This window comes from Ranitomeya imitator, chromosome 6, assembly GCF_032444005.1.
Source record: "Ranitomeya imitator isolate aRanImi1 chromosome 6, aRanImi1.pri, whole genome shotgun sequence".
NCBI lineage: Eukaryota > Metazoa > Chordata > Amphibia > Anura > Dendrobatidae > Ranitomeya > Ranitomeya imitator.
The window spans coordinates 133,185,322-133,212,881 of record NC_091287.1 but is presented as its reverse complement, the minus strand read 5'-3'; the positions used below and the strand labels follow the sequence as shown (position 1 = coordinate 133,212,881).

Genomic DNA, 27,560 nt, shown 5'->3' with positions numbered 1-27,560 from the left:
TAGCTCCTTCAAGCCAATGACGCCACTCCTCGAATGCCCACTTCATGGCTAGCAACTCTCGATTGCCAACATCATAATTTCGCTCAGCAGGTGAAAATTTCCTGGAAAAGAAGGCGCATGGTTTCATCACCGAGCAATCAGAACTTCTCTGCGACAAAACAGCCCCTGCTCCAATTTCGGAAGCATCAACCTCGACCTGGAACGGAAGCGAAACATCTGGTTGGCACAACACAGGGGCAGAAGAAAAACGACGCTTCAACTCCTGAAAAGCTTCCACAGCAGCAGAAGACCAATTGACCACATCAGCACCCTTCTTGGTTAAATCAGTCAACGGTTTAGCAATGCTAGAAAAATTAGCGATGAAGCGACGATAAAAATTAACAAAGCCCAGGAACTTCTGCAGACTCTTCAGAGATGTTGGCTGAGTCCAATCATAAATGGCCTGAACTTTAACAGGGTCCATCTCGATAGTAGAAGGAGAAAAAATGAACCCCAAAAATGAAATCTTCTGAACACCAAAGAGACACTTTGACCCCTTCACAAACAAAGAATTAGCACGCAGGACCTGGAACACCATTCTGACCTGCTTCACATGAGACTCCCAATCATCCGAGAAGACTAAAATATCATCCAAGTATACAATCAGGAAATTATCCAGGTACTCTCAGAAGATGTCATGCATAAAGGACTGAAACACTGATGGAGCATTAGAATGTCCGAATGGCATAACCAGGTACTCAAAATGGCCTTCGGGCGTATTAAATGCTGTTTTCCATTCATCGCCCCGTTTGATATGCACAAGATTATACGCACCACGAAGATCTATCTTGGTGAACCAACTAGCCCCCTTAATCCGAGCAAACAAATCAGACAGCAGCGGCAAGGGGTACTGAAATTTGACCGTAATTTTATTTAGAAGGCGGTAATCAATACAAGGTCTCAGCGAACCATCCTTCTTGGCCACAAAAAAGAAACCCGCTCCCAATGGCGACGATGACGGGTGAATATGACCCTTCTCCAAAGACTCCTTCACGTAACTCCGCATAGCGGCGTGCTCAGGTACAGATAAATTAAACAGTCGACCCTTAGGAAACTTACTACCAGGAATCAAATCGATAGCACAATCACAATCCCTATGCGGAGGTAGGGCATTGGACTTGGGCTCATCGAATACATCCCGGTAATCAGACAAGAACTCTGGGACCTCAGAAGGGGTGGATGATGAGATAGACAGAAATGGAACATCACCATGTACCCCCTGACAACCCCAGCTGGACACAGACATTGATTTCCAATCTAATACTGGGTTATGGACTTGTAGCCATGGCAACCCCAACACGACCACATCATGCAGATGATGCAACACCAGAAAGCGAATATCCTCCTGGTGCGCAGGAGCCATGCACATGGTCAGCTGGGTCCAATACTGAGGCTTATTCTTGGCCAAAGGCGTAGCATCAATTCCTCTCAATGGAATAGGACACTGCAAGGGCTCCAAGACAAACCCACAGCGCCTAGCAAACTCCAAGTCCATCAAATTCAGGGCAGCGCCTGAATCCACAAATGCCATGACAGAATAGGAAGACAAAGAGCAGATCAAAGTAACGGACAAAAGAAATTTCGACTGTACCGTACCAATGGTGGCAGACCTAGCGAACCGCTTAGTGCGCTTAGGACAATCGGAGATAGCATGAGTGGAATCACCACAGTAGAAACACAGCCCATTCTGACGTCTGTGTTCTTGCCTTTCAGCTCTGGTCAAAGTCCTATCGCACTGCATAGGCTCAGGTTTATGCTCAGATAATAACGCCAAATGGTGCACAGATTTACGCTCGCGCAAGCGTCGACCGATCTGAATGGCCAAAGACATAGACTCATTCAGACCAGTGTTATGAAAGGCAATTCAGAATCACAATGGACATGGAGGTCAGAGCACATACAGTGATCTGACAATAACCCAAAATAATAGAATGAGCTCTGAGACGTGGGAACTCTGCAGACCGCAATCCCTGATCCTATCAAACCACACTAAAGGTAGCCGTGGAGCGCTCCTGACCAGAACCTAGGCGCCTCGTCACAGCCTGAGAAACTAGCTAGTCCTGAAGATAGAAAATTAAGCCTACCTTGCCTCAGAGAAATTCCCCAAAGGAAAAGGCAGCCCCTCACATATAATGACTGTGAGTAAGATGAAAACACAAACATAGAGATGAAACAGATTTAGCAAAGTGAGGCCCGACTAGCTGAACAGAACGAGGATAGGGAAGATAACTTTGCGGTCAGCACAAAAACCTAAAAATAACCACGCAGAGGGGACAAAAAGACCCTCCGCACCGACTAACGGTACGGAGGTGGTCCCTCTGCGTCTCAGAGCTTCCAGCAGGCGAGAAAAACCAATAAAGCAAGCTGGACTGAAAAATAGCAACAAAATAACAAAAGCAAAACTTAGCTTTGCAGAGCAGCAGGCCACAGGAATGATCCAGGGGAAAAACAAATCCTACACTGGAACATTGACAGGAAGCATGGATCAAAGCATCAGGTGGAGTTAAGTAGAGAAGAAGCTAACGAGCTCACCAGATCACCTGAGGGAGGAACCTCAGAAGCTGCAGTACCACTTTCCTCCACAAACGGAAGATCCCAGAGAGAATCAGCCGAAGTACCACTTGTGACCACAGGAGTGAACTCTGCCACAGAATTCACAACAGACCAGCAGGCATAGGAAATCCCACCATGACATCCTTAAGGGCTTCAGAGAGACCCTTTCTGAAAATAGCTGCCAGCACACATTCATTCCATTGAGTGAGCACGGACCACTTTCTAAACTTCTGACAATAAATCTCTATCTCATCCTGACCCTGACACAGAGCCAGCAAATTTTTCTCTGCCTGATCCACTGAATTAGGTTCGTCGTACAGCAATCCGAGCGCCAGAAAAAACGCATCAATATTACATAATGCAGGATCTCCTGGCGCAAGGGAAAATGCCCAGTCTTGAGGGTCGCCACGTAATAAAGAAATAATGATTTTAACTTGTTGAACTGGGTCACCAGAGGAGCGGGGTTTCAAAGCCAGAAACAGTTTACAATTATTTTTAAAATTCAAAAACTTAGCTCTATCTCCAGAAAATAACTCAGGAATAGGAATTTTAGGTTCTAACATAGGATTCTGAACCTCTAAATCTTGAATGTTCTGTACTCTTATAGTGAGATTATCCATCAAAGAGGACAGACCCTGAATGTCCATGTCCACACCTGTGTTCTGAACCACCCTGATGTAAAGGGGAAAAGAAAGACAGAACACAGTGCAAAGAAAAAAAAATGGTCTCAGAACTTCTCTTTTCCCTCTATTGAGAAGCATTAGTACTTTGGGCCTCCAGTACTGTTATGAACAGGTAATTCAGAATCACAATGGACATTTGAAGTTCAGAGCACACAAGGTGACCTGACATTTACCAAAAACATAGGACGAGCTCTGAGACGTGGAAACTCTGCTGACCGCAATCCCTAATCCTATCACACCACACTAGAGGTAGCCGTGGATTGCGCCTAACGCTCCCTTTGCAACTCGGCACAGCCTGAGAAACTAACTAGCCCTGAAGATAGAAAAATAAGCCTACCTTGCCTCAGAGAAATTCCCCAAAGGAAAAGGCAGCCCCCCACATATAATGACTGTGAGTAAAGATGAAATACAAACACAGAGATGAAATAGATTTAGCAAAGTGAGGCCCGACTTACTGAATAGACCGAGGATAGGAAAGATAGCTTTACGGTCAACACAAAAACCTACAAACAACCACGCAAAGGGGCAAAAAGACCCTCCGCACCGACTAACGGTACGGAGGTGCTCCCTCTGCGTCTCAGAGCTTCCAGCAAGCAAGAAAAACAAATATAGCAAGCTGGACAGAAAATATAGCAAACAAAAATAACACTAGCAACTTAGCTTATGCAGGATAGAGAGGCCACAGGAACGATCCAGGAGGAAGCAAGACCAATACTAGAACATTGACTGGAGGCCAGGATCAAAGCACCAGGTGGAGTTAAATAGAGCAGCACCTAACGACTTAACCTCATCACCTGAGGAAGGAAAGTCAGAAGCCGCAGTACCACTCTCATCCACCAAAGGAAGCTTATAGACAGAACCAGCCGCAGTACCACTCACGACCACAGGAGGGAGCTTGGCCACAGAATTCACAACACAGACCACATCGGAAGTGAGCAGAACTTTCATATGGGCATAGCGGAGCTAAGAGGAGCTGAGAAAAAGTCAGATAAAAAGAATTCCGAACGCTCCGTCAAAACAAGGTGACTGACAGGTTCCTAATTGAATCATTCTGCAGCCAGAAATGTGATGGGGTTGTGGGGGGAGCATAGTGAAAGAGTATTTTAATATTTATTTAATAAATTAATAGTGCGTGGAGTGAAAAGAAGAAACTTTGTAATATATCTTATCTGAGAAATCTGCTTCTTTCTCAGTGACCAGTCTTTTTCAAAATTCTCAATTTACAGGTAAAATCTGTGTTCAATAAAGACAGATTATTACATTACCATGAAAGCAGGTGACAGTTGCTACTAATAAGAGTTTGTGGAAGGGAGGAAACAAGAGAGAAGAGCTCTGCTGGTAGCAGAACTTTACAAATAAATGATCAGTCCAAACAGAGAAAGAAGCAGGTTTTTCTGATAAAATGTATTACATCTTAGTTTCATGTGAAGTTGTGATTTATTAAATAATAATTATTACAATGGTAACGCTAGAAAAGCCAAAAGTTGCAAAATCCGAAAGCACCACTCCAGTGTTTATCTGGATTGGAGATTTAAATGTAAACCCTGTGCCCCTGTTCGTATACTCATCCTCTGACGTCTTCACCATTTTACGATCCGGAACTGCAACGACATCTTGTCAGTGCAGCTTCTGACTGTCCAGAAGTCAGAAGCTGCCTCACAAGCTCTCAATGCAAGTCTATGAGAGCTAGAGCGAGGCCAGACTGAGGTTCTCATAGACTTGTATTGAAAAGTGACATCCGCGCAGCTCTATGAAACACTGGAGCTGCAGGCAGGTCACTTTCGACGGAGACTGAAAGGAACGACGTTGGAAAACAATGAAGGCGGCTGGTGAGTATGAGGCAGGGAGCAGGGAAATTACATTGAAAGCAGCACTCCAACGGTGCAATAAAAAAACAGACGCTGGAGTGGTTCTTTAACTGAAACCCAATTGTAAAAATTATTTTGTATTCCAAAATACATGCAGTTAAGTTGAAAAAAAAATATGCCCCACTGGTGTCCATATCCTTAAAGACCAAAGAACTGATCATCCATATAATCTTTAAAGGGAATCTGTCAGCATATTTTTGCTATGGGATTTGCAAGTCCAACGCCGCTCCTCCTGTGATAAGCAGCTCACTGTTGATAGACAATGTAAATACAGAGCCTGACATGGGTGTGGTTATTTTTCTCAGCTCTCCTGCATTCTACATCTAAAAACTCTGAAGGTGTCAGAACTGCTGCATCCAGGAAACTAAGTGATACATTGTTGGATTCAGGGTCTTTATCACTCCATCATGCTGCTCTCAGATGAGGTAACAAAAACCTGGTCATAGATTCCCTTTAACACATTTTATGATTAAAAATCCTCATTTAGCTTTTTTCAAATAAAAAGCACTCCCATCTGTATTTTTTAAATAAAAGTCTGTACATGTGCATGTTATGAAATTATTATTATTATAAATTATTATAATGTGAGTGCATACTCACCTATCGCTGCTCTTCCCAATGTCCAGCGACGTTCTGCTTCACTTCTCAGTGACATCACCACAATTCTAACTAGCTGGATCACTCTATTCTACACGTGTGAGCCGGAAGTCTCTTTTACAATTTAAGCCTATGTAGCCTCATTCGGACACGCCATAGCCTTACAATGTAAAAGCCACTTCCCTGTCACGCAGAGCACAGTGTGATCCAGACAGTCTGCAGAGTGGTGACAGCATTGAGAAGAGGAGTAGAACAGTGCTGGATACCAGAGAGAGGACCAGTAGGTGAGTACATTAATACACTTGCACTACATTACATGCAAATATATACACAATTTAAAAAATATATGGGAGTGATTCTTTAAATTTAGAAGGAATTGCTATGGCCAATTAATTCCCTCTAGGATTGCTAACATTTTGCTCCTACTCTTTTTTCAGAAATTCAATTTAATATTGACTGTTTTAGAAGCACTCAGTAGGTTTCTACTACAGCAGACACCTGCGCATATATATACAGTATACCCTTGAGTATAAGGTCAATAGGATTTGACAGAAATTTAATTTGTCTGTTACTTCACCAACTGTATAGTTCTGATGAATATAAATTGCTATTCTTCTCTTGCAGGTAAATGTTTGGCCAGATGCACCTTTGCAATGGATGCACTATATAAAAAAAAAACTGTATCTGTAACAAGCAGAGTGTTACGCTCACGCCCTGACTGGTGGGCGTGAGCCAGGGGGTTTGTGGCCCCACTGTGCCACAAACCAGACTACCCTGGAAGGGGCATGACTATGACAGCTGTCTTGATCTTCTCTGGAGCCTCTGATGGTGAGGTCAGACTTGTGCGGCAGACATCTGCCAGGTGCTACTCCAGGGTGGTGTCTGGCTATGGCTGCTGATCCCTCTTGGAGGACAGGAACACTTGGACAGGTGCAGGCATCAGGCAGGGCTAGCAGATGAGCACGGATGAAACCCAGATGAGTAGGCTGGCAGAGACACAGGACTGGCAGGAACAGCAGAGACACAGGGCTGGCAGGCACGGCAGAGACACATGGCAGGGAGGCACTGCTGAGACACATGGCAGGCAGGCATGGCTGAGACACAAGGCAGGCAGGCACGGCTGAGACACAGGGCAGGTTGGTGTGGTGTATGAAGGAACAGGTAGGGACCTGTTCACACAGGAGGTGCAGGTACGGATATGAAATATGAAGGAACAGGTTGGGACCTGTTCACACAGGAGTTGCAGGTAAGGAAACAAGCAGGAAGGAATAAAGTATGAAGGAACAGGTTGGGACCTGTTCACACAGGAGATGCAGGTACGGAAACAAGCCAGAAGAAAAGGAGTATGAAGGAACAGGTTGGGACCTGTTCACACAGGAAGAGAACCAAAAGGCTGGTAGAGCAGCAAGAGATTTCTGCAGCAGAAGCCAAGCAGAGCGGAAATGCAAGGAATGCGGAGAGGAGCTGCAGCAAGAGATTTCTGCAGCAGAAGCCAAGCAGAGCGGAACTACAAGGAATGCGGAGAGGAGCTGCAGCAAGAGATTTCTGCAGCAGCAGAAGCTAAGCAGAGCGGAACTGCAAGGAATGTGGAGAGGAGCTGCAGCAAGATATTCCTGCAGCAACAGTAGCGGAGCAGAGCAGAACTGAGCAGAACCGCAGGAGTGCAGAGCAGAGGTAAAGTTGCAAGAGAGCAGAGCACAGGCAAAGTCACAAGAGCTGCAAGAGTGCAGAGCATAAGCAAACAGCAAGGACACAAGGAAAGACACAGCAGAGAAAGAAGTCCCAGACAAGGAGACAGAGGTAGGACAAAGTTCAGACAAGGTAATGGAACAAGACAAGGTTCAAGAACAAAGACACAGGGACCAGGATATTCTGCTTCCTGGAGGGCGGACAACAAGATCAAGGCAAGGCTAGAACAGAAACACTGAGACCAGGATATACAGCCTTCTGGAGGGCTGACAGACAAGATCAAGGCAAAGCTAGGAGTAGAACCTCCAGAGAAGGAGGAACCCAGAGCAAGGCCTGGCAACTCAGAAGCGAGACACTAACTGAGTTTACACATTGCACAGGCCCAGTCCACAGGGTGGAGCTGCCCTAAATACTGGAGGCCTCTTGCTAATTGGCCTGGAACAGATTAGACAGGTGCGCCCTGATTCCATAAGAACCAGAGAGTTCTGGCGCTGCCCCCCTATGCGCACAGCCAGGAAGCATGCAGAGAGCAGAGGCACAGAATATGGAGCTGGTAACAGAGAACACAACATGAGCAGTGAGTAAGATGGTGTGTGAGGGATGGGAGGCCATGTAGCGATGCCAGCAGAGTTGTTACACAGAGCAAAGACAAGCAAAATGGAAATTAAACTTTCTGTTTTTGAAATGATCTATTAAAATAAAGTGATTAAAATAAAACAGACACTTCAGTTTCTGTTTTGTAACTATTTCTGTTCTGCTTATAATTGATCCATTTTATCTAGAGTGATCTATGAACACCTCTAGTGTTCTTGGCATGTGTAGTGCTAAAGATTAAACGCAAATCTATTAAAGGATGACATAATGGGTGACCTTCCGTTATGATCCTTTTCCCATCCAGATCCAATTGTTATCTGTTTTAACAGCAGGGCAAAAATGTTGTGCAGACTAGCTAAGATTCTGTTCACGTGTCCAGATGTCATCTGTTTTAATGCATCCAGTACTAAAAAAATAATGGATCCTGTGACGACACAGCATTTTATCTTAATTAACCAGATGTCTATTTTCAGTAAGCCAGGAGAAATAGACTGTTATTTATATGTTGACTTTTGTGTGTTTGTTCTTTGGTTGGTCAAGAAAATACAGACTTTTGTTTGTGCAAACCTGTAATATTGACTTTTTAATTGACGTTTGTTGTAACATATTGTGCTGTTATCCTGGATGAAAGAGAAACAGGGTAATTGAACAATGATGTTTGCTGATATGTAGATTATACATTGTCCAGGCCAGCTAGTTTGACTTTAAAAATAGAGGAGGAAAGTTATGCAAATTGATTAAATAATCAAACAATGATAGTTGATCTCATCGCCATTCTTCCCCTTTACCTGTGAATGATGGCTTGAAGAACAGTTGTGAACTATAAAAGGGCATATATGCCTCTGTAACATGATAAACAAACGTCCCAAGAGAACCAGATACTCTTTACAAAACCACAACCAGGAACAGTTTACAGGCTAGCACCTAGATCATGGCTCCATCATGAGGGAAACAAATTTGACATTTTACAGGATGCCAGCTTAGGGGACCACAGCACCAGCTGAAAGAATACAGATCTGCTCCATTGACCATCACTGAACTCATGAAAATGTTTGGGGTAGTCAGGATGTGGACCCACTGTTCACCTGAGCCCCATGGATACGTTTGGGGAAAGCCAGGATTTGGACGCATCAGTCACCTGGCTCCATAGAGATATTCGGAGAAACCAGGATGTGATCCTCCGGTCACCTGGCCTTGTACCTCAATGGACTGTCATCTTCCTAAGTTTGTGGTTACCTCCTCAAAGCTCTGAAGCCACAGCTGCTCTTATCTTGGCGAGTCAGCGGAGGGGTGAGACCGTAATTTTGCAACATCTTGGGTATTTTGCTGGGCCTGTTCTATGTGTTATTTGCCTGTTTTGTGGTTCAATAAACTATTTCTACACTGTTTTACCCACAACCTGTGTTGTCTGAGTAGTATTACACCTACGGTAAAAGGAGAGCAGCCGTTCAGTGGGATGAGCCCTGGTCCATGAGGTTTCAGCTTGTGGACAAGAGCACCCGCTGACCCCTGTGTCTCCACAGATCCTTTACAAATGCAGCAAAAATGGATGCAAAATAAAAACCAAAGTTTCTGATTTTGAATGGATCTGTGTTAACAAAAACGGTTCTAGTGGCAATCTATTGCAAAACGGTTGTACAGGCTACATTTTTTGATCTAGGTAAAAAATTGATTGAAGTTGGAAGAGACAGACAAAGGACATTTAAAGCCAACTTGTCACTAGGTTTTCCCAATATGAACTATGGCCACCATCTTTAACCCCTTACCGACATTGGGCGCAATGTTACACCAATGTTGGACCCCTGCTGTTTGGTGTTGGCGCTGAGCCATCATCTTTCTGAGCTCATGACAGCGGATCTATATAGCTGACATGTGCCTGCAAAAGCAGAGGGTAGAATTGCGATCTCCGTAGTCGGCGCTCATAGCAAGTGAGCATTTCTGCTACACACAAGTGATCTGATTATCACCAGGCAATCAAAGTATTGCAGCAGCTTCTAGTCTCCCATGGAGACTATTAAAGCATGCAAAAAGCAAAAAAAAAAATGTTTTTAAAAATATTAAAAATAAAAAAATTTAAATCACCCACTTTCAAAATAAAACAATAAAAAATAAAATCTACACATATTTGCTATCACCGCTTTCAGAATTGCCCAATCTATCTGTGGTGAAATATGTGTATATATATATATATATATATATATATATATATATATATATCTCTATATGTGTGTAGTGACATATGTCTAGGGTTATATGTGTGACTTGTGATAATGTAACATCTGTCCTGAAGGCAAGTCGCATCTAGGTGTTAATAGGTACTTCCTTGGGGCTAGTAGAAATTGTGTCTCCATATCTCACCAGGAGGTCTAGCTAGGGCCAAGAAGAAGGTAACATTTGGCACCTCCTAGGTCTTGGAGGGGAGATGCTAATTGTGGCCTGAGGGTATCTATTCCTGAGAACCTTTTCACAAGTGTCTCAAGAGAAAAATAATATATTCATTAGTAGTGCGGCCATGGCCAATCAGAAAGCCAGCAATTATGATATTAACCTGAGGGGCCGGTCTAGAAACCTGACCTCCAGACCCAAGTTATAAATTTAGGCTGCAGACAGAGAATTGTGTTCACATGATGGGGGCAGCCTGAGAAGCTGGTGTGATCCAATCTACATTCGTCCTACCCTCAGGGAGCAGAAGCAACTACCAGTTAGATAATTTCTGTAAGTTCTCCTCTTTATTTTATACTGTTTTGCATAAGTTGTATGTCTTTTTATTATCATATTTTTATACCTTTTTCTTATTGTAAGCACTGACCCTTTTGTTATTAAAGTATAAAACTTTAACAAGTTGAACCTTGAATGTTCTAAAAGAATCCATAGCCTAAGGTATGTGAGCCTTATGAGTGATAGACATTACTAGTATTAATAGTCTGGGACTCATCGCCCGTGTATTCGGTGAGTGGTGGCAGCGTGTATGAGCGGGTGTGTGGCCTGGGTCGGTGTGTGATTTATGCTCCCATTACAGCATAGGACAGAGGTTGAATGCTGGACTGAGAGAGGGGAGATAGATAACCCTTGAAGGCACAACCCCAAGTCACGTGTGAGAGCGGACACATGACGAATTAGTGACACCACGGAGTGGGATCCGTGACACTATCAATATAAAAAAAGAATTAAGCTGATAAGAAGGGAAAAATGCCAAGTTCTCTTACAAAATATATTAAGTTTTGATCTTCACTTGTGTAGGGGGATGGAAGGGTAGAAGAATACATCCCGGCAACATGGAAGTTTTTGATATTGTGCGATATGTGTGATAAAGATTGTTATATTTTATTCCTATGTCCGGTTTTATGCCTCAGCTCACTTAGAGGCTCTGCCTCAAGGCCGTCCCTGGGAATGGGGGGAGGCCTGTCCACTAGGGGAATCATTAGTAACATAGAGATATAGTTTTAATTACGAAGTGAAACATATATTTAATATAAGGGATTACCCCACCAGTTGGGAGGGGTTAGATGAGATAATAGCAGAAGCACTTCCTAGTTTAGACAGAATAGAGTGGAGGAGAGTGAGGAGTCTAGGAGACTTAAGTGTGTGGGGTAGTTCCGAGGAAAGCGCTACAAAATGACGGGGCCAATGGGTTCTAAGAAAACTAAATGCAACAGAGGCAGAAAGGTTCTTGCAATACAAGTCTCCTAACAGTAGGAAGACACTTCCCAAGTTTTGTGTGGATGCCGGGACAGTCTTGGGCCTAGGGCCCGGAAGAGATATCGAGAGTCGTGTCTCTGTCTCCCTTGTGAGGAAGATGTCAGGCAGGTCACAGCGAAAGGGAAGGATGGTGCATTTCAGAGAAACTGTTATGGAAGAGAGGAAGCTTCTTAGACTAACAGAAGATGTTGAGGGGTGTGGGGGGACGGAAATCGGACAGAATGGAGACAAGGACTGATAACACTTAGGACCAAGGGAACATCACCAAAAAGAGACTCTGTCTCAATATGTACGCCACAACTGCTTGTATCCATATTACAAAGTAAAGCCGAACCTGGTGAACCAGACCTTTGGTCTCCTGTCATATCTAAAGTTTCAGCCAGACCTGGTCCTATGGACAAGGAGGTTACAAGGACCCCGGAAGATTCTCACCTCCCTGATGCTCTTGACTAACAGGTCTCACCCTATATATACAACAGGAGTGGAGCAAAGAGAAGCTGCTGGGGACCTGCCTTGGACTAGCTATCCAAGACACATATGCTCCGAGTCATTAACACTGGTCTTTCATATGTCAGTCTTATAATAAGATGCACATAATTCATTAAGTGGTGCACACCACTTAATGAATTCAGTGCACTTTGTCTCTGATGTCCAGTCACGGACTGGAGTGACATTTCTGTCTTAAGGTATTAGACACCAAGAGTTCCCTGGGAAATGGGATTGGTGAAAAGTAAAAATAACCTCAAACCTCAATATAGATATCAACAAACCACAACAGACTGATATGAGTAAGAAGGGAGTAAGAGAGTGTATTTGACAATGTATAGGAATTTTATTAACAAATATTCATATATCATAAAATACAAACAGAGCAACACTAACTAAGCAGGCACAGAAAGGGGATTCAAATAATAGAATGTACTCCCAAAAGCTCACATATATGACTGAGCAAAAATTATTATGGTATAAAACAAGTACAAGGCTGCACAATATAGCTGAAATAATGCCCATTAAAACACACAAGTAACTATAGAACTACCACTCCATTATCCTGGTTAGAGAAATTTTCCTCATATGAGGGAGTGAATACAGAAACAAAAGTCAGTGAAAACGCCAAAAGTTGTTAAATTTTTGTGCAACCTTGTGTTGAGTTAAAATTTTGCGACAAGTGAAGAGTGAAGGTGTTTTCATGCCAAAATTGTGCCATAAACATCTTGGTAAATCGAGGCGATGGTCCTTGCCCATCTCTTCAAAGTAAGTTTTCTCTAAAATGCCACAGCATAAATAAAAGTCAAAATATTTATTCGTATTATTAAAAACATAATAATATTTTCCCTTTCCCTGCCAAGGGAATTACTTTAAGATTAGATTGCAGCTGGAGCTGCGATTTAGAAACTCTGGGTATATAGTGATCAAATCTAAGATACTGCGTATTGAAGTGAGCTGAATATATTTTTGGCGTTCATTTCCGATGCTGTTACTAAGGGATGTATCTCAGGCAAGGCTGCCAGAGATGACAAATGAAAAGGGATTTATTCCCTTTTATTAATGACCTTTTTCACTCAGACGGTAGGTACATTTTATTTATTTAAACTGATCAAGCCGGGACCTTGCTGATTTAAGCAAACTGGTTGCAGTATATTGTTTTAGGGCTCAAAAAATTGCTATGATGTTGATCCTGAAAAGTAGGCCGAGTGTCATGCGAGTGTTATGTGAGTACAATGCGATTTTTCTCAACTAGCATCCCTATAGGCCCCTTTCACACATCAGTTTTTTGCTGTCAGTCACAATCCATTGGCTCGACGGATCCGTCACAGATTGTGAAAAACTGATGCAATGGATCCGTTTTTTGGACGCATCCGACTAGCGGATCTGGCTAATTGGATCGGAGAATGCTCAGTTAAAAAAAATGGAATCCGCTGACAGATTCCATTATTTGACGTATCCGCCGCCATAGGCTTCCATTCTACCATACGACGGTCGGCGACAGATCCGTCGCTGTCCATTTTTTCTAAGGACACAAAAAAAGTTATTGTCTCCTGCTGCTGGACAGACAATTTTTGACAGATCCGGCAAACGACGGATGAAACGTGAGGCCATCCATCGCTAATACAAGTCTATGCGAAAAAAAACGGAACCGGCGGCATCGGTCGCCGGATCCGTTTTTTTCCAAAATTCAACAGATTGCGACTGGTGGCAAAAAACTGATGTGTGAAAGGGGCCTATGACATCCATACGACATGTGTATGCACTCTGTATGCAATGCGTTTTTAACATCATCTTTTACATACAGTATTCTCTATGTAATTTAAAGCTACCTGTAGTTTGCTAAGTAATAAAGCAATCTTATATACAGGTATAGATAGTTAGATAGATACTGTAGAAAGATAGACAGAGGAATACATTTTCTCGCAGCGTGACGACAAGCGGTGATGTCAATAAGATAACCGCAGTACAGCGGCTGTGATCTGTGGTAACCTTACTGACATCATTGCAGCCAGGTTCTCGTGCAACACAGCTTGAGAACGTGCATAGGCTTGCGGCTCCAGTCTGTGCTCCCCTGAACAGGACTCCATAGACTGGACGAAGATGGGGATCATCGTGGGACCTCCAAATGGACTTCGGTGGACCCTGTGGAATATTTTCTTATGGCAATAAATGGGGAAAAGAGGAAAGTTGTTGGGAAGTGCTTTTTACAGTTAAAGAATTTGTCTCTGTGTGTGTTTCTTTCTTAGGCAGCTCACTTCAACCTCAAAACCATTACTCCTATTGCCAACACACCAGGGCAATCGGGAAGAGCCAAGGCTAAGTGCCCGAACTGGAGCATCTAATGATGCGCCATTTCTGGTGCGGCTGAGGGCTAATCTCATTAGTCTGGGAAGGGGCCAATATCCATGGATGTTCCTAGTCTATTAATATCAGCCGCATCTTCTGCTTAGCCTTTACTGATTATTAAAAATAGGGTGGACCCCATGTCATTTTTTAGAGGTCCCCCCTTTTTAATAACCAGTAAAGGCTAAGCAGACAGCTGTGAGCTGATATTAATAGACTAGGAAGGTCCATGGTTACAGGCCATTTCCCAGACTATTAAGACCAGCTCACAGCTGTCTGCTTTCCCTTAGCTGGTGTCACAACTAGAGATAAGCAAAATTGCTTGGGTTCCCTCTTCTTCAGCAAGCAGCAGAAGCCTCCCAGATTCCTGGATTGTGCTGGCTGATCAGTTGATTGGCACTGCAGCTGCATGTGTCGCGGCTGTTTCACAGTCATGAGACATGCATGGAGAGCCTGTTTGCTGGGCTCTCCATGCATGTGTTGTGACTGTGATACAGCCGTGACACATGTAGCTGCGGCGCTGATCAGCTGATCGCCGGCGCGATCCAGAAGCTGGGTTCCCTTTGCAGCTTGCCGAATAAGAGGGAACCTGAGCTAATTCGCTGATGTCTAGTAACGACCCAACAGGGGTCAGTCAAGCGGACGACACAACACACACACACATCGGGATGGAAAAAGAGAGGAAGGACCTAACAATAGGGAACGAGGCATGGGGCACCTCCTAGCACAGCCTGTGCCTATCCCTAAGCTCCCCTAACGCAATATGCGGGTCATTCCCCCCACCGTCATCACGTGCCTAGTCCCTACCTGTCACCTCACTAAACCCTGGCTAGTGCACTGGCCAGCAAGGATGCTAGCCTCACCACTGCTGATGGTGTAAACACGGGAAGTGACAAGCACGAGACAAAGAGAGAAACAACAAAAACTTAGCTCGAGCAGTGGCTGCAAGCTCCACACAACTGAGGATACGGAACCAGGACCTCAATCAGCTGATACCCTGCTGGCACCAGAGAGCTCCTTACTCCAAGGCTGGTCTTCAAAGGCAAACTCTATTACCAACAGTCAGCTGATGCGCCATGTGACTATTTAAAGGATGGTGGGAGTGGTCACCACCCATATCAGCTGTCCAGCGATGCAGCAGCTGCCAGCAAGGAAATTGACATTATTAACCCTTGCTAGTCTGAAAGAAAAAAAACTACATTTAAACTATAGTGGAACCAGAGCTGCCACGAATTTAAAAATGAATCGTGACAGCTGGTTATTAAAGATAGGGAAAACTGCACACCATTTTATTCATTTATTTTTTTATTTATTAGCTAAATACAAGTACACAAAACTACAAACCTAAAGCACTGATTATATACCTCACTGACATATTTCTATCTATTCTATCTCTAAGCTATTCTATTCTAAAGGTTAGGTTCTGAATTTACTATACTTGAAATTTCGGGTTTCCTTTGAGACATGTGCATAAAACACGCATGGTCTGTGTGCCAAGCATTTTTTTCTCATTTTTCTTGCGTTGGCGAGTCTCGTCCGATGTACGCAGCCACTTGCAGCATGCTATGACTTTTTTTTCTCATCCAGATTGAAGATGAGAAAAAAAAATCACCGAGCAGCACAGAATCATTGAATAACATTGGTCAGAGTGCAATCTGATTTTGTATAGGATTCTACTCATCCAATGTCCGATTTATACGCAGATGAGAACGAGCCCTTAGCCTTTCAGTTGTGTCGTATCTATAATCCAGTACTAGAGATAGAGATTCTAGGTCCATCACTTTATATAAACATGTAAAATACTACATACATGCTACTAATTGGCATTTTTGTTAGATCAGATGAGTTGTTTAGTCTAGTTATTGGGAGCTGCTACACAACAAGAATCTGAATCTACTGCAGTACAGCCAGGCAGTGTGCACATTCTGTGATGTAATCATATACGTTTGGCTGGCGCTAATGTCTAGACACTATGGCCTAACATGATGTGCAAATTGCATTTAGCTTCACATGCTGTCCACACTGATTATACAGACCATTGCTGATTTGGGATGCAGAGGATTGTGAAGATGTAAATCACTGCACAGTTCTCTCCCTGGCAAATACGGTAACTGAGCACATTAACTTAACATTCTACTGCTGTCCATAAATGACCACACATATCAATGCCAAGTAAGGGAAGGGAGGCAAACCATTTTCTCAAAGAAATGACTGAGTGATGTGTAAGCACTCTGCCCGATCAATAAAAAAAATGGTCATTAGGGTCCGGAGTCCTGCTGGCAGGCTATAATTTGTAGGGAGTTTTTACTTTTTAGTAACATTTTTTATGGGTAAAAAATGTACCTTGTAGGTTTAAAGTATAGCTTAATATAATGTAAGTGTTTCTATGCCTGATATTTCATAGGTATTAATAAATCCATCTGCTACACTATATCACTATGAACTATTGTATGGGCATTAACTATTTAATATGCATTATTACAGTAATAGTGGTAATCTATCATTAGGATAGTGTAAGAAAATCACTCTGACATAATAATTGAGCAATTTATAGTAGCATTATCTAGGCACATTAAGACAGTTTATGTGTGAAAATAATATTCTAGACACAGTAGGTGAAATAAGTATTAAACTCATCACTAATTTTCTAAGTATATATATATATATACATATATATATATATATGTATATATATATACTTAGAAAATTAGTCATAAAAAAGCCTTTATTGGTAATGACAGATTCAAAATGCCTCCCGTATGGATAATGTGAAGAATATTGGAGACATAATTTCATGCCAATCATGTGTATCCAACTTGAACAGGGATTATACAACCACCTTTCCTTTGTCCAGCAGGTGTCTATATACAGTGGGGCAAAAAAGTATTTAGTCAGTCAGTAATAGTGCAAGTTCCACCACTTAAAAAGATGAGAGGCGTCTGTAATTTACATCATAGGTAGACCTCAACTATGGGAGCCAAACTGAGAAAAAAAAATCCAGAAAATCACATTGTCTGTTTTTTTAACATTTTATTTGCATATTATGGTGGAAAATAAGTATTTGGTCAGAAACAAACAATCAAGATCTCTGGCTCTCACAGACCTGTAACTTCTTCTTTAAGAGTCTCCTCTTTCCTCCACTCATTACCTGTAGTAATGGCACCTGTTTAAACTTGTTATCAGTATAAAAAGACACCTGTGCACACCCTCAAACAGTCTGACTCCAAACTCCACTATGGTGAAGACCAAAGAGCTGTCAAAGGACACCAGAAACAAAATTGTAGCCCTGCACCAGGCTGGGAAGACTGAATCTGCAATAGCCAACCAGCTTGGAGTGAAGAAATCAACAGTGGGAGCAATAATTAGAAAATGGAAGACATACAAGACCACTGATAATCTCCCTCGATCTGGGGCTCCACGCAAAATCCCACCCCGTGGGGTCAGAATGATCACAAGAACGGTGAGCAAAAATCCCAGAACCACGCGGGGGGACCTAGCGAATGAACTGCAGAGAGCTGGGACCAATGTAACAAGGCCTACCATAAGTAACACACTACGCCACCATAGACTCAGATCCTGCAGTGCCAGACGTGTCCCACTGCTTAAGCCAGTACATGTCCGGGCCCGTCTGAAGTTTGCTAGAGAGCATTTGGATGATCCAGAGGAGTTTTGGGAGAATGTCCTATGGTCTGATAAAACCAAACTGGAACAGTTTGGTAGAAACACAACTTGTCGTGTTTGGAGGAAAAAGAATACTGAGTTGCATCCATCAAACACCATACCTACTGTAAAGCATGGTGGTGGAAACATCATGCTTTGGGGCTGTTTCTCTGCAAAGGGGCCAGGACGACTGATCCGGGTACATGAAAGAATGAATGGGGCCATGTATCGTGAGATTTTGAGTGCAAACCTCCTTCCATCAGCAAGGGCATTGAAGATGAAACGTGGCTGGGTCTTTCAACATGACAATGATCCAAAGCACACCGCCAAGGCAAAGAAGGAGTGGCTTCGTAAGAAGCATTTCAAGGTCCTGGAGTGGCCTAGCCAGTCTCCAGATCTCAACCCTATAGAAAACCTTTGGAGGGAGTTGAAAGTCCGTGTTGCCAAGCGAAAAGCCAAAAACATCACTGCTCTAGAGGAGATCTGCATGGAGGAATGGGCCAACATACCAACAACAGTGTGTGGCAACCTTGTGAAGACTTACAGAAAACGTTTGACCTCTGTCATTGCCAACAAAGGATATATTACAAAGTATTGAGATTAAATTTTGTTTCTGACCAAATACTTATTTTCCACCATATTATGCAAATAAAATGTTAAAAAAACAGACAATGTGATTTTCTGGATTTTTTTTTCTCAGTTTGTCTCCCATAGTTGAGGTCTACCTATGATGTAAATTACAGACGCCTCTCATCTTTTTAAGTGTTGGAACTTGCACTATTGCTGACTGACTAAATACTTTTTTGCCCCACTGTATGTCCTCCACACTGGTATATATCCCTCATCCTGGCCCCATCCTGCTATATATCCTCCATTTTGGTATATATATATATATATATACCAAATCACACATCCTGGTATATATGTCTCTTGTCCTCTTGTCCTGGGCCCCATCCTGGTATGTACAGTATATCCCCCATCCTGGTATATAGGCCTCCTATTCTGTGCCCCACACAAATCTTGGGCCCCAGCAACGGCACCAGCATGGGAAGTGAGTATAGATTTTTTTTTTTATCTGGGCCAAACAATTAGTTGTCCGAGACAGGGTTGTCCGAGTAGTGGACAACCCCTTTAACACTCTGCAAATAATAAAAAAGATTTACCTGTAATATCTGCGCAGGCTCCTGTCTCCAACCTGTGCTTTCTGTATAGATTCTTCAACACTTTGGCACTGCCGAAACGTTTAAAGCGGCTTTTCACATTGTTGTAGTACCACTCCAATGATTGGGTCCTCAAAAGCCTGTAACAACATGATCATGAGGATATTTCAGATGTATTTACATCATAACCTTAAAATATTAAGCATTATACATTATCACAAATCATAATTACCATAATTTTTGTTATCACCCTGATGAGTTAAATATTTACTTTGCAAAGTAGCTGCACATAGAAACTTTATTGCTGCTTTAACATTGGTTGTCGGGGCGCAGGCAATTTCAGGAAAATCAAGCTGGTCAAATGTAAATGTACAGTATTTAATGAGATGATGAACACAGAGAGGTATGTGTCTCACTGACACACATATATATATATATATATATATATGTATGTATATATACTATATAATTGTCTAAGGGTCACTTCCGTGTGTCTGTCCTTCTGTCACGGTTATTCGTTCGCTGATTGGTCTCGCCAGCTGCCTGTCATGGCTGCCACGACCAATCAGCGACGGGCACAATCCGGAAGAAAATGGCTGCTCCTTACTCCCCGCAGTCAGGGTCCCCGGCGATCCGCTCCATACGCCCCGCTCCCCGCAGTCAGTGTCCCCGATGCTCCGGTCCATACTCCCCGCAGTCAGGGTCCCCGGCGATCCGCTTCATACGCCCCGCTCCCCGCAGTCAGTGTCCCCGGTGCACCGGTCCATAATCACCGCATTGTCCCCGGTGCTCCGCTCCGTGCTTCCCGCAGTCACTTTCCCCGGCGCTCCACTCCATACTCCCCGCACTCAGTGTCCCCGGTGCTCCGGTCCATACTCCCCGCAGTGTCCCCGGCGCTCCGCTTCATGCTCCCCGCAGTCAGTGTCCCCGGCACTCTGGTCCATACTCCCCGCAGTGTCCCCGGCGCTCCGCTCCATGCTTCCCACAGTCACTGTCCCCGGCGCTCCACTCCATACTCCCCGCACTCAGTGTCCCCGGTGCTCCGGTCCATACTCCCCGCAGTGTCCCCGGCGCTCCGCTTCATGCTTCCCACAGTCACTGTCCCCGGCGCCCGCTCCATACTCCCCTCCGGTCGCCGCTAACACAGGGTTAATGCCGGCGGTAATGGACCGCGTTATGCCGCGGGTAACACACTCCGTTACCGCCACTATTAACCATGTGTGTCCCCAACCTTTTTATTATTGATGCTGCCTATGCGGCATCAATAGTAAAAAAAGTAATGTTAAAAATAGTAAAAAAACAAAAAACCTGCTATACTCACCCTCCGTTGTCCACTCGCGCCTGCCGCCATCTTTCTTTCCCAGCAATGCATTGCAAAATTACCCAGAAAACCTAGCGGTCTCGCGAGACGGAACGCTGAGGAGCAGCGACAAGAATGGTGAGTATGTTAAACTACAAGGGGCCCTCGGAACGTTAGGTGAGTATGTTTATTTTTTCTTTTTTAACCTGTGACATACGTGGCTGGGTAATATACTACGTGGCTTTGGGCTGTATACTACGTCACTGGGCAATATACTACGTGGCTGGGCAATATACTACGTGGATCTGTGTTGTATACTACGTGGCTCTGTGCTGTATACTACGTCGCTGTGCAATATACTACGTAACTGGGCAATATACTACATCACTGGGCAATATACTACGTGGCTCTGTGCTGTATACTACGTAACTGGGCAATATACTACGTGGCTGGGCAATATACTACGTGGCTGGACAATATACTATGTGGCTGGGCAATATGCTATGTGGCTGGGCAATATACTACGTGGCTCTGTGCTGTATACTACGTGACTGGGCAATATACTACGTGGCTGGGCAATATAGTACGCGACTGGGCAATATACTACGTCACTGGGCAATATACTACGTGGCTCTGTGCTGTATACTACGTGGCTCTGTGCTGTATACTACATGGCTCTGTGCTGTATACTACGTAACTGGGCAATATACTACGTCACTGGGCAATATACCATGTGGCTCTGTGCTGTATACTACGTAACTGGGCAATATACTACGTGGCTGGGCAATATACTACGTGGCTGGGCAATATACTACGTGGATCTGTGCTGTATACTACGTGACCGGGCAATATACTACGTGGCTGGGCAATATACTACATCACTGGGCAATATGCTACGTCGCTGGGCAATATACTACGTGACTGGGCAATATACTACGTCGCTGTGCAATATACTATGTGGCTCTGTGCTGTATACTACGTCACTGTGCAATATACTACGTGGCTCTGTGCTGTATACTACGTGGGCTGTGCAATATACTACGTCACTGGGCAATATACTACGTGGCTGGACAATATACTAAGTGGCTGGGCAATATACTACGTGGCTCGGCAATATACTACGTCACTGGGCAATATACTACGTCACTGGGCAATATACTACTTGGCTGGGCAATATACTATGTGGCTCTGTGCTGTATACTACGTCGCTGGGCAATAAACTACGAGGCTGGGCAATATATTACGTGGGCTGGGCAATATACTACGTCGCTGGGCAATACACTATGTCGCTGGGCAATATACTACGTCACTGGGCAATATATTACGTGGACATGCATATTCTAGAATACCCGATGCGTTAGAATCGGGCCACCATCTATAATAATAATAATTTTTATTTATATAGCGCCAACATATTCCGCAGCGCTTTACAAATTATAGAGGGGACTTGTACAGACAATAGACATTACAGCATAACAGAAATACAGTTCAAAACAGATACCAGGAGGAGTGAGGGCCCTGCTCGCAGGCTTACAAACTATGGGGAAAAGGGGAGACACGAGAGGTGGATGGTAACAATTGCTTTAGTTATTCGGACCAACTATAGTGTAAGGCTGCATGAACCAGTATGTAGCAGTACAGACACAGAGGGCTAATACTGCATAAAGTGTATGAGAACATGATGCGAGAAACTTTTTTTTTTTTTTTTTATTTATTATAAATAGGCCACACACGGATCGTTAGGTTAATGCATTAAGGCGGTAGGCCAGTCTGAACAAATGAGTTTTTAGGGTACGCTTAAAACTGTGGGGATTGGGGATTAATCGTATTAACCTAGGTAGTGCATTCCAAAGAATCGGCGCAGCACGTGTAAAGTCATCTAGTATATATATATATATATATATATATATATACACACAGTGCCTTGCAAAAGTATTCGGCTCCCTGGAACTTTTCAACCTTTTCCCACATATTATGCTCCAAACATAAAGATACCAAATGTAAATTTTTGGTGAAGAGTCAACAACAAGTGGAACACAATTGTGAAGTTGAATGAAATTTATTGGTTATTTAAAATTTTTGTGGAAAATCAAAAACAGAAACGTGGGGTGTGCAATATTGTTCGGCCCCTTTACTTTCAGTGCAGCAACCTCACTCCAGAAGTTCATTGTGGATTTCTGAATGATCCAATGTTGTTGTAAATGCCTAATGATGATAAATATAATCCACCTGTGTGTAATCAAGTCTTCATGTAAATGCACCTGCTCTGTGATAGTCTCAGGGTTCTGTTTGAAGCACAGAGAGATCATGAAGACCAAGGAACACAACAGGCAGGTCCGTGATACTGTTGTGGAGAAGTTTAAAGCCGGATTTGGATACAAAATGATTTCCAAAACTTAAAACATCCCAAGGAGCACTGTGCAAGCGATCATATTGAAATGGAAGGAGTATCAATACCACTGCAAATCCACCAAGACCCGGCCGTCCCTCTAAACTTTCATCACAAACAAGGAGAAGACTGATCAGAGATGCAGCCAAGATGCCCATGATCACTCCGGATGAACTGCAGAGATCTACAGCTGATGCGGGACAGTCTGTCTGTGGGACAACAATCAGTCTTACACTGCACAAATCTGGCCTTTATGGAAGAGTGGCAAGAAGAAATCCATTTCTCAAAGATATCCATAAAAAATGTCATTTAAAGTTTGCAACAAGCCACCTGGGAGACACATCAAACATGTGGAAGAAACTGCTCTGGTCAGATGAAACCAAAATCGAACTTTTTGGCAACAATGTCAAACGATATGTTTGGCGTAAAGGCAAAACGGCTCATCACCCTGATCACACCATCCACACTGTCAAACATGGTGGTGTTAGCATCATGGTTTGGGCCTGCTTTTCTTCAGCAGGGACAGGGAAGATGGTTAAAATTGATGGGAAGATGGATGGAGCCAAATACAGGACCATTCTTGAAGAAAACCTGTTGGAGTCTGCAAAAGACCTGAGACTGGGATGGAGATTTGTCTTCCAACAAGACAATGATCCCAAACATAAAGCAAAATCTACAATGGAATGATTCACAAATAAACGTATCCAAGTGTTAGAATGGCCAAGTCAAAGTCCAGACCTCAATCCAATCGAGAATCTGTGGAAAGAGCTGAAAACTGCTGTTCACAAACGATCTCCATCAAACCACTGAGCTCGAGCTGTTTGCCAAGGAAGAATGGGCAAGAATTTCAGTCTCTCGATGTACAAAACTGATAGAGACATACCCCAAGCAACTTGCAGCTGTAATCGCAGCAAAAAGTGGTGCAACAAAGTATTAAGTTAAAGGGGCCAAATAATATTGCACGCCCCACTTTTCAGTTTTTTATTTTCCACAAAAATTTTAAATAACCAATACATTTCTTTCAACTTCACAGTTGTGTTCTACTTATTGTTGATTCTTCACCAAAAATTTACATATGGTATCTTTATGTTTGAAGAATGATATGTGGGAAAAGGTTGAAAAGTTCCAGGGAGCCAAATACTTTCCCAAGGCACTGTATATATATATATATATATATATATATATATACTGTATATATGTTTTCATGAATATTGAACCCCATGGATCCATTATATGTCCATTTTGCAAGCCGGCAAGAAAATCTCGCTATATGGATATCATATGGATGTCACATGGATGCTTACATGCGAGAAAATCGCATCCTCGCACTGCATACGGATGACATATGGATCACTGTTCAGGGAATATTTCTGCGAATGTCGTCCGTGTATAACGGACCAATTTTTTCATACGTACGAGATCCTCCAACATTAAACATAATGCGATTTTACTTACTGATGAGAAGGGGTCTTATTGTCAGGACCTTGCAAAGGAACAGGGGGAGCAGCATTTTTCCCCTCCACAGCAGCACTGCCATCTATCTGCAGTGTAGGGAAGTGCAACACAACCTTATGTATGTGAACGGAGCAGCTCCCTGTACAGCAGTGCCACTTTGACAGTAAAAACAATGAAGGAGAATTGACCCCAAACTGAGCGTATTTACACCATTGTATAATAATTGGAAATATCCCTTTAAAAAAGAGTAATATCTTCAGATTAATTTACCCTTTTTTTCCCTACGGTTGGATTTTTTTTTCAATTTTGCAATGTTGCTCCACCAATCTCACCCATCGGGAAACAATATACAGTCTGAGTTATGTCAAAGCTGCAATTTTTTACTTGGAACCATAGATTACTCCAGGTCACCAATAAGCTGCAACCCAGGGCCGGCTCCAGGTTTTTGAGGGCCCCGGGCGAAAGAGTCTCAGTGGGCCCCCCATTAACACATACCACGATTCATGATCGCATAAAACACAGCCATGTAGTATATAACACAGCCCACGTAGTATATAGCACAGCCCACGTAGCATATAACAGCCCACATAGTATATAACACGGCCCACGTAGTATATAGCACAGCCCACATAGCATATAACAGCCCATATAGTATATAACACGGCCCACATAGTATATAGCACAGCCACGTAGCATATAACACAGCCACGTAGCATGTAACAGCCCATATAGTATATAACACGGCCACATATTATATAACACAGCCCACGCAGAATATAACACAGCCCACGCAGTATATAGCACAGCCACGCAGTATATAACACAGCCACGCAGTATATAGCAGCCATGCAGTATATAACACAGCTCACGTAGTATACAGCACAGCGCACGTAGTAATAGCACAGCCCCATGACGTAGTATATAACACACACCGCCCACGTAGTATATAACACAGCCAGCCATTTAGAATATACAGTCAGTAGTCTATGCCTTTAGTCTGTATTATGCAACATTTGAGATTTGGAAAGTAAAAAGGTCAGTGTTCTCTTCTGACTATCTATGGGGGGGATAAAATAGGGAGGGGAAATAGCCTCAGTCTACATGATGACCTAAACATGATCTTCCCATTGAGAGCTGACTCGGACTCCAGGATCAGAAACCAGGAAAGACCTGGTTCACAAACTCTGAATGAAGCAATACAGCTTGGTATTACAGGATGCACGCAGCAGGCCCAGGCTCAGCAGGCTGCATCCCATTCCCCACCACCCCCGCAATGCGCAGCGTTGGGACCATCACCGAAGACGAGTCACTCACTCACTGCTTCACTCGGTGCCGTCACCCTCGTTGTGGACACAGGGAGAGGGTGCACTGACCATGCACCTGACTGCAGCTGCTGCTCGTCTTCTCCTGCTTGGCACTGCCGCTACTGGACCTGTTCTTGATGGTGGGCGTGGAATGGAACAACGAACGAACAGATGATCTTCTCTGAGCTCTTCTTGCCAGCTCTTAGGATGATGAGCCGACCGGAAGTGACAGGACAGATGACCCAGTGTCGCCCGGAAGTGACTCTCATTGTATTGTATCCATGGTGACGGGCCGGCGGAGGTGAGTATTGCAGCTGTGCAGCACCAGGCGCCAGCGAAACCCTCAGAGCTCTGTGCCGCCTGCTGCCGAGGCGCTGCCAGGCGCCAGGGATGAGGGACTTGAATGACTGAGTCACTGTAGTCACACACAGCAGGGATGTAGTGTACTACCATAAATGGGCCCCCCCCCCCCCCCCGTCTCGCCAGGGCCCTGGCACTTGCCCGGGTGCGCCGGGTGCTGATGCCGGCGCTGCTGCAACCTCAGAAGGAAGATAGATTTTTCAATCACTGTCCAATAATACTGAAAATCTGATGGTTCAAAACCTGTCCGGTCCCTTTTAGGCTGCATTAATTTATATCTTCAGTTTTAAAGGTGAAGTCTTAAACAGGTAAAGTTTTACTTTTAGTACTTTTATTCTACTTCCACATATGTAGCAAATATTTTATATGTACCTGCCTGAAATTGGCTGGGCAAGGAGTTTGGCAAGATGGAAAGCCCCCAAGGCAAATGTTAGGATTTGTTTCAGCTTTGTATTAGCATGCTTTGGGGTAGTGTTGTGCCACCTGCAGGTCATATTTCCTTACTGCAGTTTTATGAAAATTAATGTTTAAAATGTATTTTGTGACAACATAATGGATGTGTGGTTTGTTTGGCTATTTTCTTGCTGAAGGGGGCAAGTTTACCTTTCAAAAGGTGTATGATTTGTGTGTGTGGGCGCAGTATGAACGGAGATATGGAGGAATCACCGAGAAAGTGTGTTTTGAAATAATATAGAAGGATTGTGTATGCTACTGCTTGCTGAATCCTACTGTGGCAATCCCAGAGCAAGCAGTACTGCAGACCACATTTACATTTCTGCTGCCCTTAGGAGATCAATAAAAGAGAAAGTCAAAACTATAACGTATATTAGGTAATGTCATTACTTGCAGTAAGTTACATTTTGATTTTTTTAAAATTCAAATAACCCTTGACATTATGTTTTAGAAAAAGTTTGTTGATGTAAGTGCATGAAAGCATCAGGCTAAAATCTCATTTATTGATGTAAATATGCTGATTAATGCTAAAGCAAAACCCTTTGCAGATGTATCAGGAAAGTAGTGATCTGGCTCCGGAAGGCTTGGGCCATTTACTTCACATAATTGCTCCATTTGGTCATGTTATCAATGTGCCGTACTGATGAATTCTCTCTCACTGAAGAACATTGTTATTTTTCCACAATCAGGCAATGCATAGTGAGAATCATTATTGAATTCAAGCGTATAATAGATGCAGGAAGTTAAAGGCCATTCGGGCCATCGGTCACAGTGAAAATTGTCATGTTTTGTCTCAAATTTAACTCATCCAATTAGGCAGAACATATGGGCTGGAATGAAATTGCAATTAAATCTCTGCTTTAGAATTTGTCAGCACAGTTTACATGCAATAATAACAGTTTTGACCCAAAAGGCCAAGTAGACT

The 27,560-nt window shown here is 43.4% G+C and overlaps 1 protein-coding gene across 2 annotated transcripts in view; it reads right to left on the bottom strand.

Annotated features, from left to right (window-relative positions):
- The window catches only part of MYRIP (myosin VIIA and Rab interacting protein), an 897,248-nt gene that overhangs the window by 291,103 nt on the left and 578,585 nt on the right, over window positions 1-27,560 (bottom strand). For both annotated transcript variants that reach the window (XM_069730111.1, XM_069730110.1), the window contains exon 4: window positions 19,378-19,514. In XM_069730111.1, the coding sequence (XP_069586212.1) occupies window positions 19,378-19,514 (137 nt within the window). The remainder of the gene's footprint in view (window positions 1-19,377; window positions 19,515-27,560) is intronic.